The 20,178-nt window shown below is 29.5% G+C and overlaps 1 protein-coding gene and 1 long non-coding RNA gene across 2 annotated transcripts; both read left to right on the top strand.

Annotated features, from left to right (window-relative positions):
• Positions 1–639: 639 nt before the first annotated feature.
• Positions 640–3,872, top strand: LOC108833956 (protein REBELOTE). The gene is made up of 11 exons (XM_018607337.2): positions 640–796; positions 938–1,058; positions 1,213–1,282; positions 1,379–1,490; positions 1,580–1,619; positions 1,698–1,759; positions 1,842–2,321; positions 2,408–2,710; positions 2,784–3,110; positions 3,191–3,397; positions 3,491–3,872. Exons 2-11 carry the CDS (start codon positions 950–952, stop codon positions 3,665–3,667), a joined length of 1,887 nt encoding a protein of 628 aa, XP_018462839.2. The 5' UTR covers positions 640–796; positions 938–949; the 3' UTR covers positions 3,668–3,872.
• Positions 3,873–19,269: 15,397 nt separating this feature from the next.
• On the top strand, positions 19,270–20,178 carry LOC130495207 (uncharacterized). Its single transcript, XR_008934475.1, has 2 exons — positions 19,270–19,702; positions 19,779–20,178. It is a non-coding gene; the product is annotated as an uncharacterized LOC130495207 (long non-coding RNA).

Here is a 20,178-nt window from a genome sequence, read left to right on the forward strand (position 1 = left end):
AATGACTTGTGGAAACGTACATAAGAACCTTTCTAATTGGTTTTGAGAACAAATCATGTCTGTGATTGAAAATGAAGCTATGTGCGTTTAGATAATTAATTTGGCTTTACATCAATAACACGGATAAGTTACATGTTCACTAAATAAATCAAGCGTAAAATACAAGTACGTATAGATTGTCACTACGAACGAAGCAACAGATGAAATCATGCAGAATGATTAAAACATTATAACTATTTTTTTAACCTGCCCGTAAAAATCGAAGGTTTAATCAATATTTTTTTTTATTTTTTTTTTTAGGTTTAATCAATACTTAACCGGTAAATACATAGGGAGTAGAGTAGCAGCTAAAAGTCCAAACACACATTTAACATTTTGGGTGATAACGAGATTATACAAGTTCGTCCATAAATTACAAGCTCGACAGTAATAATCAAACTATGAAACAAGAGTCACAAATGGGCTTTTTGGATTTACAAGGTTGGGCTTAAAGTGTGAGATTGTGAAATGAAATCTGAACCGATCTAGTTCCGATAGTTTTCCAAAGAACTGATTCGAACCGAACCAGCCCATCCCAATTGACAAAAACAAACGCACTTTAAACGGTGAAAACGCTAATTTATGTCATAAAACGCATAAAGCTTTAAAACGTTTCAACTTTCAAGAATAAAAAAAAACTAACCTAAAACCCTAAAACCTTTAGCGCCGCGTTATCTCACTCTCAACATCCTCCCCTTCTCCTCTCAGACCAAACCTCTCTGAAGCACCCTCTCTCGCTTGCTTTTGTCTCTAAACGGTAAAGTCTCTTCCTTTACTTCTCCAAGTTCGTTAAAACCTAATAATTTGTAAACTGTAAAGTCGTAAACTTTACCTTAGATTCAGAACTCGAATTTAACGACCTCGTTACTGAATCGTTATGTCATATGTGTTGGCACAGTTTGGTTTTAAAATGGGTAAGCTTGGGAAGAAAGCTAGAAAATTTGCGAAGAAGAATCTCCAGTCTGTTGAGAAGCGTTACAGGAAGCAGAAACCCTTTCTCAAACGCAAATTCGCTAAAAGTATGTTCCTTTTGACTTACTTACTTTGTTTACGGTAGTGGAGAGAGAGAGAGAGAGAGAGAGAGAGTCAATGGTGTTTCTTGCAACAGTTTGAGAAAGTTAGGATCTTGTCTAAAGTCTATGTTTTATTAACTTGTGTGATTGATTTGTTTAGGAGACGCGCGTCGATATGCAGAAGATGAAGAAGAAGAAGAGAAGATGGTAGAACAGCCACATAAGAAGAGGTAAAAAAAAGTACAAATCCTTTTCACTCAAACAGCTGGCTCAGTAATGTTTCTTATCTTTGCGTTACATTGATTTTCGCCTATGTGTGTTTACAGATGTATTGAAGAAAATCCTCAGGACATAGTCATAGATGCTGTGTTTGACAAAGATGAAGGTGGAGGAGCTCTCGACGGTGTTGATTCAGATACTGATGGTTATCTCCCTGAGGTACTCTTTTAACTTTGGGGTTGTTTGTTTGATGAAGTTTCTCTGTGATGGTGGTACCAAGTATTCACAGTGTTTTCTTGTGTGTTCAGGACTCTGACTTTACAAATGCTATTGTGAATGGAACACAAGGTAATAACCTCTACCCTATGTTGCTTGTCTTCTTGATGTTTTCTTCTTTACTGTTTGACTCAATAGACAAGTTCTCAGGTAAAACCAGTGAAACGGAGCTTAAAAAGAAGACCAGGAAGCTTGGTAGGTTGAATAAAAAGGTACTAAACTATTTGAGACAATTGTAACAGTTGTTTGTACTATGTTTAGATTTTGTAACATGCTCGTCTTGTTTTGTTTCAGCAAAGTGAATCAGATGCAATGAAGCTTAAAGTACTCTCAGGATCTGTTTTAAGCTCTTGCTGTAACCTAGTTGACGAGGAACAGTCTGTTCAAGCGTTAACCAGTCTGTTGAACTGGTACCGAGCTGCGTGTCTTTACGGACAGGAGCCATCAGGAATCACAAGCCCTGATACATTCTATGACATAGAAGACAGCGACACGTTCGCCAATGTCTTGGTCTTTGTCCTCCAGAAAGCCGATCACACTTTCAGGAGCATTCTTGGATTATCAGGCTCTGCTAACAAGGAGAAGATTCTGAAGCTGAAGAACAACCCAAAATGGGATAGTGTGGAACCGCTGATCAGATCTTTCTTTAGAAGTACCATGCGTCTTGTCAAGCAGGCTTCTGATTTGGAGATTACAGTCTTTGCCCTCACTCAACTTAGAGTTTCTATTGTGTTCTTCGCCGCGTTTCCAGAGCTGCTGAACAAACTGATCAAGGTAGAGAGATTCATTGACAGTTGTTTATTTACACTCTTAAAGCTTATTTGAGGAAGGTCATGTTTTAATTGTGTTCATCTGTGCAGCTTTCTATTGATCTGTGGGTAACCGGTGAAGAGACTCTATCACAGCAAGCTTTTCTAATCTTGAAAGACATCAGTAAGGTGTTTAACTCAGAATGCTTCGACGCCTGCTTCATCAACATGTACAAAGCCTTTCTACATGACTTTGATACTCCAAAGGCAGATTCAGAAAAACGTCTGCCTCTCCTCAGAGATTCTCTTGTCGAGATCTGCTCTCAAGATATGCAGAAGTCTTATACTAAAGCCTGTGTTTCCATCACACAGCTTGCCAAGTTACTGAAGATGGCTCTCGCTACAAAGAACAAGGTGCTGCTTAGTATCTGCAAATTCTTTCTTCTACTTGAAAATTTTCTTAGTTTCTTTCAATTTTTGTAAGCAGGAAGCTGTGGAGAAGATACATAGCGGACACTACACAAGTTGCCTTGATCTCTGGGTGAGTTTTATAGCCGCCAACGTTCAGGATTCTGATCTCCAGTCTCTGCTTTATACTGTAATCCAAGTCATCAATGGAGTTGCAACACTGTTTATTGGACCACGGTACCTGCTCCTAAGGGTTAAATGTATTCAATGGCTCAATCACCTCTCTCGTGCAAGCGGTATATTCATTCCAATAACTTCTCTGGTGTTGGATATGTTGGAATATAAAACCACTAACGACGGTGAAAAGCAGAAGAAGAAGAAGCTTGAAGCTGTCTCAACAGTGAAGGTTCGAAAGATTCTTTCCATTGTAGATTCCATATCATCTCTTTGGGTAAAAGCTAATAATAGATTCTTTGTATTTTGCAGCTGCCTAAGAATTGGTTAAAGTCTCAAAACTTCAAAGAACAGTGTATCTTCTCTGTGATTGAGCTCCTTGCGACCCACTTTGCTCAATGGAGCTTCCACATATCGTTTCCAGAGCTTGCTACTATCTCCATTATGAGGCTGAAGAAGTTTAACGAGAGAAGCACTATGGAAGGGTTGAAGCGTGTGGTGAAACGCTTTATCGAGCAGGTAAAGCAACAACCAAAACCAAACCAATCTTGGCTTTGAGATCATTCTTGTTCTGAGACTTGTGTTTTTGTTTTGTGTTGTGTTGTTGTTTAGGTGGAGATGAATATTGAGTTTGTGCAAATGAAGAGAGATGAAGCGGCTTTCTCTCCAAACGATCAACAAGCGATAGAAACGTTTCTTCAGCTTGAGAAGAGAAGCAAGACTGCTCCATATACACAATACTACCAAAGCATCATAGACAGAGGTCTTGGAACCAAAGTGAAGAAGTGAGAGAGGTTAAGTGTGGGGGGAATAATCATTAATACAGTTTTTGGTTTTGCAACTCATATGGTTAAAAGCAGAGGGAAACATTTTTTGTTGTCGTTTAGATTTTGGATTTTTCATGAATTATTTTTCAGAAACATACAAAACATTAATGCAATTAGTCTATTCAGATTAAAGTTATTTTAATTTCAGAGATTTTCTTTTGTCAACATTTCAGAGATTATTGATTTGTTCTTTCTTCGTGGTTGATTGGTTCGCTTTATCTTCCTATTTTATCTTTATTTATTTTTAAAGCACTAAACTTTAACTTTATTTTTGTTAGTCAAAGCCTACAACAAATTACTATTAACTTTTACCAATCATGCTTTAGATTTATTTTTAAAGCTATAGCAAAAAAAATTAAAGCAAATTTTTTCTTATGATTTTTAGGCAAAAAAACCTACATCCTTATTTTATAGGCTGTAGAAATTTTAAAATGAAAAAACTATTTATGATATCAAATAAATTAGATAATCATAATAAAAATATTTATAAATATTTTATTTTAATTCTAGGTGTTTTCAAAACTGTTGAAATATTTTATATAACATAAAATATTATTTCTATATCATATTTTAAATAACAGTAAACTTTGATAATTTATAAAAATCATTAATATAAATTATTTTAGTTGATAAAAATAATTATTTTATATATACATCACATATTTTATTTTCAAATATCTACAATATATAACCTACACCTACAACAAATTTAACTACAGCAAAAGTCTCTGAAAAAAATCTACAGCAACAACTTTACATCTACAACAAACTTACCTACAACTAAACTATTACAGCTAAATTTTCATAGCCACAGTCGAACCAATCACCCATTTTATCGCTAAAGAAAATCTTTTTCTCAGCCTGTAATGTATTGAAGGACTATTACTTTATTCCATCTGTCTTAATGCGATAAAATTTCATTAAATACATGATAGCTGATTAACGAGTTAAAATAGCTTCATAACTAGGGGTGTCAAAATGAGTTACAACTCATGAGTTAGCTAAGCTCACCTCATTTTTTCATGAGTATGATCACTATATTTTAGGCTCATTTAATAAATGAGTCTAATGATCGAGCTTAAAAAAGATCACGAGTTATATGAACGATCGTTAATGAACATTAGCTGACTCATGAGCTCGTTCATTTCTTATGGAAAAAGATAATTTTTATATTTATCATATTTATCTTTAAAACTAAAATGTAAAATATACATAAGTAATATAGGAGTAAAACTTTTAAAAGTTATCTATACTTTTTCCGAAGAAAGAAAAAAGAGACTATCATGTTTAGAAATTATCAAAATCTTCTATATAAACCCACGTTAACCATATCATCTCTCACAAATTTCATTGATCTCAAATTTGACATACATCTCCTCTCACTTTGCTTATCGTAACTCAGAACTCACGGTAAATTATTTATGATTAATAGTTTTATTAAATTTTGAATAATACTATAGAAGTAATTTTATCGATATTTAATTTAATATAGTTATAATTATTTTGTGTTAGATCACGAGTTATCTCATTTAACTCATGATCTAGATGATCCGAGTACGAGTTTACATATTGAAGCTCATATAATAAATAAGCTGATCTGAGCTAACTCATGAAAGAGCCGAGCTTACTATGAGCTGAGCTGAGCTGAGCGAGCTAGCTCATTTTGACACCCCTATTCATAACCAAAAATCCAAGGTCTAGTGTGGGACGTTAGTGTCACATCGATTATAATATTGTTTAATAACTTAGTTACCATTTTGTTGCTTTTAGAGTACTTCTTTACTGTATATATAGAATAATTATTATGATGTAATAAGTACCTAACTTCAGAGGAGGACTTAAATAAAACGCAGTCTGACGAGATTCTTCTGCAAAATTTAAAGCACAATGGGTTTCTCAGAGTCTCCACGACGAGATAAGTTCAGTACAATAACTCCTCAAAAAAATTAACGAGTGAGAGGCGATTGAATTATTAGAATATATTTGGATTTGCCCAATAAATTTCTATACAACATTTATTTTTTAGAATAGCATGTACTTCTTTTACTTGGTCTTGTAAATGAAGATGTTTTCTTTTTGTCCGCTTAAATAAAGATGGTATTGGTACACATATAAGTGCAAGTTCTGTTTGCTTTTAGTTTGTTACATAGTTAAAATTGAGTTTTATACAGTATAAAATAGTGAATTATATATGGTCACTTAACACCAACTCGGTTGTAATGTGTCTCTCAATGTAAGAAAATATGTTGCAAATACACATCTTGCCAATGAGATTAAGAAATCAATTTGGGAAGGAAAGTTTAAAACATCACTAAGATCAATATTCAACTAGGAACTTTATTTTGATTTTTTAAGGGGGCGGATCTTCGAAATAAATGTTTGATGATGAGTTACTCCAACAAAAAATCTCAAATACATCTTTATATCTTTTTGCACATTAAAATTGTATAATTTTTTTTTCGGAACACAAAAGAAAATTGTATAAATAAATTACAAAATACACAATGCAAATCACACGAGAGAAAAATTACACATACATAATATTTCTATTTTTGTTATTCTTAAATAATTTAGATTTTAATTTAAACATATTTATATATTTTATGTATGTATATATATCATATATATTTAAATAATATGTAACTGAAAGGATTAAAGTGACACAAAAAAATAATTTAGTAAAATTATATGCAAGTTACATAACTATACTAAGGAAAATTAAAAGTAAATATGTTTTGAGGTTTTAAATAGTAAAACCTAAATATTTGAGGATGTGGAGATTTGTTGTAGAATCAAAAATCTCAAAATTTAAGAATTTGAAAATTTGTTGGAGGTATTCTAATTTAGTCTTTTATCTCTTTGACCTACTACGATAATTTATAGCGAATAGTATTCGTTTATAAGAAATCATAATGTATGCATTGTTTGTGAGTAAAACTGGTTTAGCTTTACGAAAGAGATCAAACAATTAGAATCACTCTACAAATCTCCCTGCAGAAAGAAAAGTAACAGAAAAAAGTGAGACCTACTTTTGAATTTTCCACTAATATTTATAAAATTCTTGTTGTCAATACAGAACTACAATAAGCAAAAAAAATATAGCTTCTTACATAAATAAATCAAAATTTCGGTTATATCTGATGTGCGAAATTAAATCTTATTGTTTTGGACATTTACATGGATATGAATCTTTGTTTTCTATCTATTTAAATAACTGGAGAAAGAATCTATCTATGAAATGCATTTCTTCTCAGAGATTAGTCTAGGTTATACCATAGCTTCGGGACACCTCCGTATTAGTTCAAAAAAATTTGGGTTTTGTTTTCACATCGCACGAAGAGTTTTAAGCAATGTGAATAATTTATTGTCAATATCAATAGGATTTTTCCATTAGGAGATATAACTAACAGATCTAAGTCAACAATCACAAAATGACTAAATAACGACGATCCAGTTGAATCAACTCAAACACAATATATGCAGGATATAGACATGATCTTATCGTTAAAAAGAATTCCTAACAGCACAATCAAAAAGAAAAGATTAAAAAGAACTCTAGCAAATGTTGAGATAAAAAGGGTAAGATGTTGAAGCAGCAATGTAAAAAATACAAGATAAGATAGTTAAGTTATGTGGTTCATATATCGGTTTCTTATAATGTATCTCATATTGTACTTATAAAATTGAAAATTCATAAGAGAATTAACATACTTTCACTGTTTTCCACTATTTAAAAAAAAGATAACGGTATGGTAATTGAAAAAAGACCTAGTATTAGTAATATGGATATTATGGACATAGTATGTCATCTTATCATGTAATTAACTGACATTGGTAAGAAATTTAAAGCAGTTGGCAGTAGGAGCGCTGGAGAGGAAGGGAAAAGAGGTATACGAGGAGACAGACGCAGAGGGTGAGAGCCCTAAAGCGTTTTCCAAATGAAGAAAGCTAATAAGAATAGGCCATATATATTCAGAGTAATCATAAACTCTCACTTTTGTTTGTTCTGTAAATTGTCAGCTAAATTTAAGGGCTACACAAACCTACGAAGTACCATCTTACACTGAAAGCATTTAATGTGTCATTACCCACTTCCTATATGTATTTTAGAGACGAGCTTATAGATCAATCTCATATTATACGAAAATATCATCTATATATTTGTCGGCAGCAGATATTCCAAAGTATTCCTATACATAGGAAAAAGCCATTTGCACAAAAGAAATTGATTATGGTTATGTGGGTTATCCTCAACTTTTCTCTGATTATCACTTATATAGGCTCCTATCACTTTATATATTTCAAATTTTATATACTAAGATACCTAAAGAATATGCGAGGACATTAGCAAGTGGAACTGATACATTCGACCTTGATATTGTTAACAAAGATGATATATATGTAGTAGGAAAATTTTCATTGTTGTAAAGTTAACACATCAAGTATATTTAATTTTTTTGTTGCATAACATTTTAAATAATTTAAACTCTTTGCTCAAAAAAACATTGTAAATAATTTGACATGGCCCTAGTTATTAGTTATAGAAAATAATAAAGGAAGTATTGGTGTACACATGACAACAATATATAAAATGATATGAAGAGATGGATGTGACGATAAAAAATTAAAAAGAAATAAAGGGGTCCCGTACGAGGAGGAGGATTAGCCTCTTTGGCTCCACTTCTCATGACTCCGTACCAGCGGGCAACTGCAACCACGTCAATGTCCCATCTACTCTGTCTTCGTGTTGCCCTTTTTTTATTCTTCAACTTGGTACGTCCCATTTTATTATACGCACTCACTTATGTTTTCTTATAAATATCTGCGTAATTACAAACTTTTTATCTGCATACAGGCAGCAATAGGGTTCTGTGCAATAGCAACCCTCGTTTCTCCCCCACATGTCTCTGACACTAAATTTTTAGTATTGACAAGAAATAATCTGGACTTTATTCGATTGTAATAGCTATATATATCTGTGTGTGTTCTTTGTATAACCGGAACTCTAAGACGAGTCCATATCTTAGGAACCATGTGTACTATTCAATAAAGATTAGTTAATCATATAGACCCAACAACAGTGTAGGCAAGGCAACTTTATAATTTTCTCGTTATATAGGTCTTTTTGGATCATCATAGAGATAGAACCATGAGGTCCTTTATAATACATAACACACGTGAGAAGTTGTACGAACAATTGCTTAACTAAGGGATCCCTCTTAGCTAAACATATAGACCATGTCCATCTTTTAGATACCCATAGAGTATCTTAAACAAAACAAATACTAAAATGTAATTTAATAGTTTAATTTTTAGTACATAAAGAAAAATAAAATCAATCAAATATGGACATGTATGCAATAGATATTTCAAGAGTATCTCACAAGTTTTCTTTTTTTTTTGCTAAAAATAGTATCTTACAAGTTCTCAAATAAGATACTCTTGACATTCTCTCTCTTATTTTTGTATTTTATGATCAAAATGTTATTTTAAAAACCCAATTAAGATACTCTTAATGAAATAGCTCTAAAGACATTTACAATGGGTTTACCTCGTTTTTTCCTCAAAATGAGTTTGTATTTTCATCCAATAGCTTCTCTCATTTTTTTCTCTCAAAAAAATATTTCAAGTATATTATAATATTGTTAATTCCAAAATTTTTATTATTTTATAAATTTACAAATTTAACACAAATACAGTTTAATTTGAACGAAATCTTCATTATATACAATTTAGTTTCTAAAAGAGATATAGTGATTTAAATAAAGTTATAGTTATGTTACTAAAGTATTAATAATTGATCAAAAGTATAAAACATAAATATTAACTTTTAAGATATAAAATAAAATCATATAAAAGTTTAAGAACTTAATTATATATTAAAAATTTATCATTAAAATAAGTTTGTGAATAGTGTTCTCTCAAATTTGATTTTTTTTTGTTAATAAATCGTTTTTCTCTCAAAATAATATACTATTGAAAAATGCATTCCTTCTTTTTGATGTTTTACTCAAAATGAGAGACCATTGAAATAGTCTAAAGGGTCCACACCTTTTTCCGTAACATGTAAATTGGCAAATACTTTGCCTCTAAAACAGAAATATGAATGAGTATGAAAAAACGAATAGGAACAAAACTAAAAGAATGAAAAAGAATATTTATTACTTTTATTTCATATCAATTTTGATAAATAATATTTTTGTTCTATGACTATTTAAAATTTAAAGAATCAAACGAAACAAAAGCTCTCCAAATGAATAGGAATTGATCATTCTCATTAGTTATCTATGTCACCATTTGGACTCTTTATTTTGTTACCACAATCTTTGTAGATGTGATCAGCAAGATTTCATAAAAAGGGTCTACTGCGAACACAATCCCCCCCCCCCCTCATTCCATTCATTTGTAGCGAATTAATGAAAACCTTTAATCATATTTTCATGCGGAGCACTAAATTCGAACTAGAATTCATTAATTCTAAACAATGAAACCTTAACCGAGTCCGATAAATTTACTTAGACTCTTATCGTTTAGTAGTTACTGCTGAACTAGTTGTTGGTGCCTTCCCGTAGTCTGTTCAAACAAGGGATAACTTTTTGCAATACAATTCTCCTAAATTAGCAAGCCCAAAAATTGAAGTAGGGGATTAGTTTACATGTGAAATAATAGGTCCTTAAAAGCTTTTAGCTCAACAGCAGGCCTAATCAAAGCATCATAAGATTTAATGAAATCAGTCATTTTTTAAAAGGAAGTCTACTGGTCAAAACAAAAACAAATTTAATATGTTAGGGTTATTTGAAGTTAGGATCTACAAAACACCACAAAAAGCTGGGACATTTATTTTGAAGAAGACGTCCGTGTATCTTCAGAGGAAAATATTTAAAGTATTAATTGAACACATTAAATTATAATTACTGGTACATATTTTGCAAAGGAAAAAAACGAGTATTTGAGGTCTAACAAAGATGGCAGCATTCCGTGGCAAGGTTTTGTATGTCGTTTATAAAGAGGGCAGCATTCCGTGACAAGGGTTAGTCATAGGCCAATTTTTTAAAAAAGTTTTACTAAAATTGTTTGCAATGACTAATATAAAAAATGTTAAATAAAATTTTAATAGAAAAATTTACTCAAAATAATCATAACATTTCATAAAATATCTTTCTAAAAAAAAAAACATTTCATAAAATATAAACAATAACATATTCAGAAGAAGTAAAATATCTTTGCAAATATACACATAATTGTAGTTAATCAGTTTTTAGAATCACATCGTGATTGTAGAAAAAAACCTTAAAATATTAGTGGTAGTTTTGATTTAAGTTTGAATAAGAACTTACTAGATATTGACCCGTGCGACCGCACGGGTATTAATTTTCAGTTTTAGTTTTTATTTATTTATACTGAATAGTATATTTATAATATTTGATCATTTTATATTGACTAAGCTACGAATGAGTATTTAGGTATCCACTCGAATTCGGTTTAAATCTATTCGGGTTTGAGATTTTTGAGTTTAAAAACTCTACCTCTATTCGGGTATTTATAAGCTTGGTTCCGATTTGATTTGGATCTTTGCGGGTTTGATAACCCGTTTAAACTATTTTTAATTTTTTTAAATTTATATATATTTACATATCGTTAAATCTAAAAAAATATATAACATGTAAATTTGAGTAATGTAAGCTAAAGTACGTAAATTAAAAATTAAAATAGGTTTAACTTGAATATTTGGATGAAGAATAAATATATATTTTAAGTTTTTTTGGTGTTTTGATTATTGTTTATCTACTTTAGATGTTTACTTTTGACTATTTTTATATTTCAAATATTTTAAACAACTTAAAATAGCTTATATTTTGGATATTAACTCGAAAAATAGCTAACATATTGAAGTATATAAATATGATTTAAATACATTCGAATATCCGAAATATTTCGTTCGGATAAGGTTTAGTTATGGTTCTCTAGATACCAAAATGGTAAATCTGTTTGGATATTATCTAGTTTCGGTTTAAATTTGGTAATAATTTTTTCGTTTAGATTTGTTCAATGAAGAGTTGATATTATAATTTCCATGAATTGTTTGTCTAATAAAAATATTTTTTTTTTAATTTGACACTGATTTAATTGAGAAGTTTTTTTTTAACGTTGATTTATTATGATATTACAATTATTAGGAACATTACATAGACGATTCGACAACCGATAATACTACCTGTCTTATGAAGATCTACGCCTAACTGCATCATCTGAGCCGTCCTATGAAGATCCACGCCTGACCAGATTTACTTGCACCATGTTGAAGATCTCTTGTAATATTTCCTTCCATAATCACATAATTGACTGTAATCCTTCCTTCCATAATCTGCATAGTTGCCTAATAAATCGCGCTCTCTCCGGGACTTGAAACCTGGATTTGAGAAAATATGCAATAAATTGCATAGTCTGGGAGTCGAACCCCATACATGGGTGTAGAAGCCTTTAGACCTTAACCATTAGGCTAAGGTGCTTCCACTAATTGAGAAGTTAATGAAGTGTATTTAATTCAAAGTTAATTTAAAAAAAACACATTAATGTAAATGGAAAAGACAAAGCATTAAAATAGGAAGTATTATTTAATTGTGTATTTAATTCAAATTTAATTTTGGAAAACACATTAATCAAAGTGGAAAAGACAGAATTAAAATAGGAAATAATATTTAATGTCAGTGGCATGAAAGTGTAAATAAAACTGAAAACTAAGGGTTATTTTATATGGGTACTTCTCTTTTAATAATATAGAAGTTTTTAAGAGACCATACAAAATAAAAGTTCTATAAATATTCCCTATATGTAAATTTTGCATTAAATGATGCCAGGTTTGGGCAGCAAGTAGCAATGCTTTAAAATCTACAGTTTTTAGGAGACTAATGCTTTTTAAAAAATTATCGAGCACGGCCCTGGGCAGCAAGTAGCAACTACGAGGTTGAGGGGTTACACTACACAAGCCGTTTACTGTTATACGAGTTAGATGAAGACAATTACAGAACTAGCGCACTACATAATTAAGAACAACTCAGGAGGGCAAAATTATTTTTTTGTTAATTATAGATACTTTTAAGAAGTTATAATTTTATGGAGCTATGTTACATATCTACAAAGTTATTATAATATTCATAAACTGATACGCAAACATTAAAAATTCCAAAAAGAAAAAAATCAAAACAAAAATTAGAATTATAATTATCGGTTGATACAAATTAAGTTTTATGAATATTTTGTATATAGCCAGACGACTAGTCTTAAACAGCAACACACAAGATCATGACAAAAAATATTAAACTAATTTTTCAAAATAAATAAATTTGATGTTGGTTTGAGATAAGTTGCTGGCAGAGAACGCCGCTCGATGAGAACAAATAGCAAAGATGATGACATTTTTTGTAAAACCGAAAAAGGCGCAATTAAAAAGTTTTTTTTTTTTGAACAACCGTTCATTTTATAAATGAAAAAAAGATAATAAGGTTTGACCCCAAAGGCTAGCCAAAAAAGAACAATGGTTAATTTTATAAATGCAAAAAAGGCGCAATTAAAAAGTTTTCAAAACCGCAATAATTTAACTCGAAGAAAAGAGGGAGGAGAGAGAAAGAAGCAGAAATGGTAAGAGGAGGGACCAAAAGAAAGGAAACGTCTGGGAAAAACCCTAAACCATAAATGGTGACGAAAGAGCTGTCAAATGTGTCAATTCCATCGATCCACAAAACTTAATGCTTGTGGGCTACGCAACACATCTCTTCTTTCTCTCTTTTGATTTGAGTCTTTTGACCTAACACCTATTACTCTATTAATTTACTCTCTTCAATTCCTTACCTTTTTATCACTCAGATTTGCCTCTTTGGTTAATTTTGGGCACAGTGAGGGTTAATGAGCGTTGGTTTATTTGGTATCTACGATTATGATGTGTAACTGTTCTCTAATCTCTATCTCTCTAAATCTCTGATATGTCAATGAAATCTCGACCGTAGATTCCACTCCTCTTTCTTCTATTTAACCTCTTTTTCCCTTTCCTACTTTCTTCACCAAAATCTCTTATACTTCTTCAGATCTTAAGTTTCTCTTACTAGTTTTACTTATTAGGGTTTGTGATGACGAGTTAAGACTCTGAAGTGATTGCAGTCATTTTTTGCTATTGCATCATCATCAAGATTCAGAAATCATATTCTTTGATGGGTTCTCCTTCGAGCCTGTCATTTTTTGGTTTGAGAATCTTGATGATGCTGCAGCGGCAATCAAATGGCTTTTTTATATGATATAGTCTTCAAACGATTAATTTTCAAGAAATATAGACCAACATATCTTTAGATCCGTCAAATATGGGAACTTGTGGTGATCCTTTTGCACAGGTATAGATATATACATATATATAACCAAGCAAACATGTATTTGCTTTTTTATATAGATATGTGTGCGTTTGTGAACAGCTTTGTTTTTATGAAACGATGATGAATGGTAGAAATATGTATGTTGTTTCAGGTGATTGGATTAAGTGAACCCTTACTTGTAGTCTTGTTATACTTCTTGCTACACAATATATGGACTGTGAAAAAAGATCTAAGTATAGGGGTTTCTTTCTACGTACAATGTATACATAGTCATTCTGTAGCTCCTTTTTTGTCAATTTAGCTACGGTGTCTAAAGAATCTGTAGATTTGATGGGGTTTCCATTTTTTTTGAGCAACCTATGGGGTTTCCACATAAAACAATGAATCAAAGGTTTGGTAGAATATGACATAATGTATGTCTTCGGTTACATAGTTGTGTACCTTCTCTTTGTCCATTGGTTAATCAAAGGATTCATCTTCATGAGAAACCTAACCCTCCTTGCTCTTCGTGTCAATGCGTCTTTTTATATTCAAGATCCTTACTTTCGAATCATGTTTCTCTAATATAAATTATATAATATAGCAGATGATGATGGGATGTATTGTATTTTACTTATCCAGGTTCACATGATCTTTCGATATACTATTCCAGAGTTGAAAAAACTGAATCTCATTACTCACTAGTGCCAACTCCAACTATGATCCAAGTCTGGTATGGAATTGAATGATTATATATGTGTGCACAATCATAACATATTCTGTACTGCAAAGGTCGATATGTTATCTAGTACTTAAGGATCTGACAAGGTGTTGGTATACAATGATAATTGTTAGAAAACAAATATTATTGTAAGATTGAAAGACAACTACTGTATTCATGTAGAACTCCATATTTAGATCAAGCAAATGTAATCAAAACAAAGTTTTTGTTCTATAATATTAGACTAGATGTCATGTACTATGAATTTGATCGCATTTTTGGTCATTTTCTCCAATATATATGTCCATGAAATACGAAAGCACATCAGGAAAATTTAAGTCGTGGTTTACTTTTTCATTGTTCCAAACAGTTTGAGTTTATTAGGGCTAGAAAGCCTAATACTGTAGAGAATCATACTCGAAAATAAATTATATATAAAAGCTAATTCAGATACACTATAAAAACACCCTTATCAATGGTATGAGCATTGAGGTTTTCAAAAGATAATTAGCTGCTAATTAAACTAAAAGTGATTGAGGGGTTTCTAATACCCCCTCAATAAATTTTCTTTTGTTTTCATTAGCAGCTAAACACTTTTTGAAAATTTTCTTCTCATACCATTGATAGAGAGTTGCTCTAACTTCTAGTTTTGGTAGGAAAGCATTTGTGTTTATTAGTTTTTCTTTAAAAACTATTTGTGTTTAGGACCACAGCTTTAACCGTTTCTAAATCATACATAACTTTAAATTACAAGAGTATATATAAGATTTTGCAAATTACTGTGGATGTAAAATTTGCTAAGCATGCAATTATAGGTTAAACAAACCAATAATCAAAAAATGCAATTATCCAAAAAATGCAATTTTAGGTTAAACTTTCTTATCACGATTGTATAATGCGAATCAATTGTGAGCTGAGCTGGGAACCATAGTCTATTGTTGTTCTTGTCCATTATACTTTGTGAACCAATCTCTATAATATTATTTGAAAATTTAATTTTTACGTGTCGCATTCACATTAATTCTGAAGATTTTTCTTTGTCAAATAATTCTTATGACTTTTACTCACAGATAACCTCATTGAACTAAAAATATTAAATATGATTGCCACTAGTAACATTCTTTCATAATAAGATTTTAGTTAATTTTTTAATTCAATTGTCCTTTTTAAAAAAAGAACATAAAAGGAAATATTTATGAAATATAAACATAAGTTTTTTATATATATGTTGTTAAAAAATTATATCTCTACAATATTATTTGAGAAGTCAATTTCTTACGCGTTCACATTAATTCTTACAACGGTTAATTACATAAATAACCTTATTGAACTAAAAATATTATATATGATTGCCACTAATAACATATTATTTCTTTTTTTCATAATAAGATTTTAGTTAACTTTTTAATTCAATTATTCTTTTTCAAAGAAACATTAAAAAGGAAATATATATGAAATATATACATATATATATATATATATATATATATATATATAAATTAAAAGAATTTTAATTATTTTTCTATTTTTTCCAAAAAAGGAAAATATAAAGTTTCAATATATATGTAACGTAAAAAAATTAAAAATATAAATTCTTTTAGAAATATTCTTCAAATATAATAATATTTTTATTTTGAAATAGATTAACTTTAATATATTTTATTTTTATTTTTAATAAAACTTTAATTATAATTATAACTTCAATTTTAATTTACTTTTTCTACAAAAACACAAATAATATAAAGGTAAATATTTATAAAATAGAAATCATATATATTCTACATATAAACTACTTTTTATATTTTATAAAAACATAAAAATATCAATAAATTTTTAAAATATAATTTACAAAATAATTTGATTATATAAAATAATATAAATATCTTTATTCAAAATATCTTCTTATTTTAAATATTTTTTGATAAAATCTTTAAAAAAAAAATTTTTAACAACATAAACTGATTATTTATCATTTTTCAAAAACAATTGTATTTTATGTCTATTTTAAAACAAAATATATATTTAAAATTTTAAGTCTAATAAACAAGATAAAATAGTATTTTCCACAATGAATATATTTTTGACTAAACGATTATAATTTTTAATAACAAAAATTTATCATAAAATATTATATTTTAATAGTAATTATATAAATACTAAATTATAACTAAATAAATAATTCAATAATGTGAGAATGAAAATTAAATTTATTAGTATTGCTTTATCCAAACTAAATATAAGTAATTGATGAGGAGAAAACTTATGAATTTTTGGTGTAATTACTATCTTATGGATTTCTCAACACTTCAATCTTATCAAAAATAAAATATATCAAATTATAAATAAAGTTGCAAAATATATTAATCAATCTAAGAATAAAGTAAGGAAAATCTAACTATCAAGGTTATTCTTATATTAATTATAATAAAAAATATGATTCATTTCAAAAAAAAATAATAGAACCCAATATACAATATGAATAACCGAACTAATCAAAATATGAAAAATCAAATCAACCAATTATTATGATCTAATTATTTTATATATTCATAAGTGTGCATGAATTTAAAAATATTAAATGTTATGTTTACTAATGCAACTTTGATTTAATATATCTTTTTCCTATTTTCTGGAACAATATAGGTCACATATACAAATTGTGCAAAATATATGTGCAAATATAAATAGATGAACTAAATACTTAAAGTTAAGAAAATAATATTACGTACTTTAACCTGATTAAGAAAACAAACAAAAATCATTGTTCGATTTAAGAAATAAAAATAACTCAACATGCCAAAAATATATATTTAAATTAATATAAAATATTATATTTAAAAATTACGTATTAATTAAGATGGTAACATAATGATACTTAACATATTTTTCATTTATCATACATATCAACAAAATAGACACCTTGTTTCAACTTTCGAGATCAGAAAAACGTTGGGCAGTTTAGCCCTTTTCTAACTTTCGGCTTTAAATTTTGGGCCTCAAATATGGGTCCTAAGAACTGTGACACTTTTTCCTAATCCAAAATGTATTTTGAGATCATCTTGAACATCTTTTCTGATATGAAAATGCACTTGTAACATATTATATATTTTTCTTTCTATCAAAGCCTAAATTCATTACCTATCTTTTTTTAGGATCAGTTTCCTGTTAAAAAAGTTGTTAACGCGTAACCGTATATTCTTCTCCTGCGATACTTTAGTTATAGTCTACCTTCTTCATAATAGGACGAGAATATCTGCAAAACAAAATGATAAAACTATAGAAGGGACAAAATGAAATGCTTAGCTAGTATGAGTTGTATCCAATCATAGCTTATATAGTGACCGTCTAATCTGGAGACTTATATACTATATGCAAATTAGTTAATAGTTAGTAGTTAGAAAAGTGTATATAGTAGATATTCGAATTACGTACTGTAATTTGTGGTTGTGATCCTAATCACAATGATTAGTACAAGATTTGGTGTTGGACTGATATGGATTTTGTTAGCTGTCTTTGCTTTTATTTTCAATGCGACTGTAAAGCGACATAGACTTTTGTATATTATAACAATATTGCTCCACTTGAACTCATTTTGTTTTATTATGGTATTGCTGATTAATTTATTTGAAGTTTAACTGATTCTAAATTACTGGGATGCTATCATGCTATAAGTTTTGAAAGACTGACTGGATAGTAATCACTTATCAGAAGCCTCTTTAAATTCACTACAAGAAAAATGTGTTTTAATAGCATACGAAGATAGCGTTTTTTACGATTGTGCTATAGTTGATATATCCGTGTTTTTAAGATAACGTTTCTATTTCTGTAAACGCTATGATAGAATGGTATATTTAGAAACGCTATGAAAACTTATAATTTAATAGCAAAACATAATTAAACGTTATGTTTGCCTTTTGAATCCCTAAACCCTAAATAAAATTTTAAACCCTTAACTGTAAATACAAAACTTAACTCTAATGTTTTAACATTAAAAATTAAACTTAATTCCAAATCTTAAATATAAACTCAAAAATCAATCTTTAAAAAGAAATCTCAAATTTTAAATTCAATACCTCCAAACCTTTAACCTTCAAACTCTATACTTTAAACATTTATAAACCCTTAGATCATAAACATAACTTTTATACAATCTAATTATACAAACCCTATTATGCAGTTTAAAAAGAGCATATAACCACAAAATTCTAATCAAAATTTATATTTCAAATGTAAAATTATGATATTCTATTTTTAATTTATAAAATTTCTAAAACAATTAAAAAGAAATGTTAAAACAATTTTATTGTCTTTTTTTATGACCATTGATTGATTCTAATCTAAAAGTTAAAAAAAAAAATTATCAATCCACAGCCTTTTCCACACCAAATTGGAGAAGCATTTGACACAAATGCATTTCTATAAAATTTCTTATAAAAAGTAAAATATAATCACTTTGTTAAGGTTATATATCACTAAATTTATAAATATAAATGTTAATTAATTTTGTATATAGATAAAATTACTTAACAATCAAATTGTAATATTTAAACAATTATTAAATAAAAATAGTTTTTGATTGATTAGTTTTGACCATTGATATTTTAAATCCAATGGCTATAAATCGTTCTTTTGTTGATCTTTTTCTTTCTTTTTCATTGGCCAAATCTGTATGCACAAGAATAACTTTTTCATCTATTGGATGAGATCTAATCCGATGATCCAGATTCATTAATCTTTCATTTCTTTAATTTGATGGCCCAGATTTGCAGACTTTCCCTATTCTCTCTTTTTTTTCCTTCAACTTACGATATCTTTCTTTTTCTTCAACTTTTCTTTTTTGGTTTCTAAAGATCTAGGCATGTCTCTTCATCTCGTTACGAAGCCCATCTTCTTATCTTTTCCATACAGAGCCAGTCTCCTCATCTCATCATCTCCGGTTTGAAGCTCAACGCATCTCTCTCTTTCTCTCTCTCTCTCACGTTTTTGATTCAGATTTTGTGATTTATTCTTAGTAAAGCAGCTTGAAGGTGGAGGCTGAAGAAGCTTCATGGAGGCCCCCACAACCTTACGCATCCGGCGCAGACAAAGCTGTTCCTCTGCGAAACCGAGTTCTATCACTCCCAATATTCACTAGGTTAGCTGAATCCATGACTGAGTTTGTTTTCAATGGAGGTGGTCTCATCTTACCAACGGTGATGGAAGGCGGCGGCGTTGAGATGCTTGCAGGAGGCGTTGTTTTGTTTATTAGGTTTAGGAAGGAAGCGATGTTTTGTTTATTAAGTTTACTTTTGGTTTAGTGTTGGTTTAATATTTTTTTCTATCTAATTAGATTTCTTTTTATATGTAAATCATATTCTTTTGTAAACCATTTTATTGTAAATCAGTTTAAATAATAACTTTTTAATATATAAA

The sequence above is a fragment of the Raphanus sativus genome, chromosome 5, assembly GCF_000801105.2.
Source record: "Raphanus sativus cultivar WK10039 chromosome 5, ASM80110v3, whole genome shotgun sequence".
Taxonomy (NCBI): domain Eukaryota; kingdom Viridiplantae; phylum Streptophyta; class Magnoliopsida; order Brassicales; family Brassicaceae; genus Raphanus; species Raphanus sativus.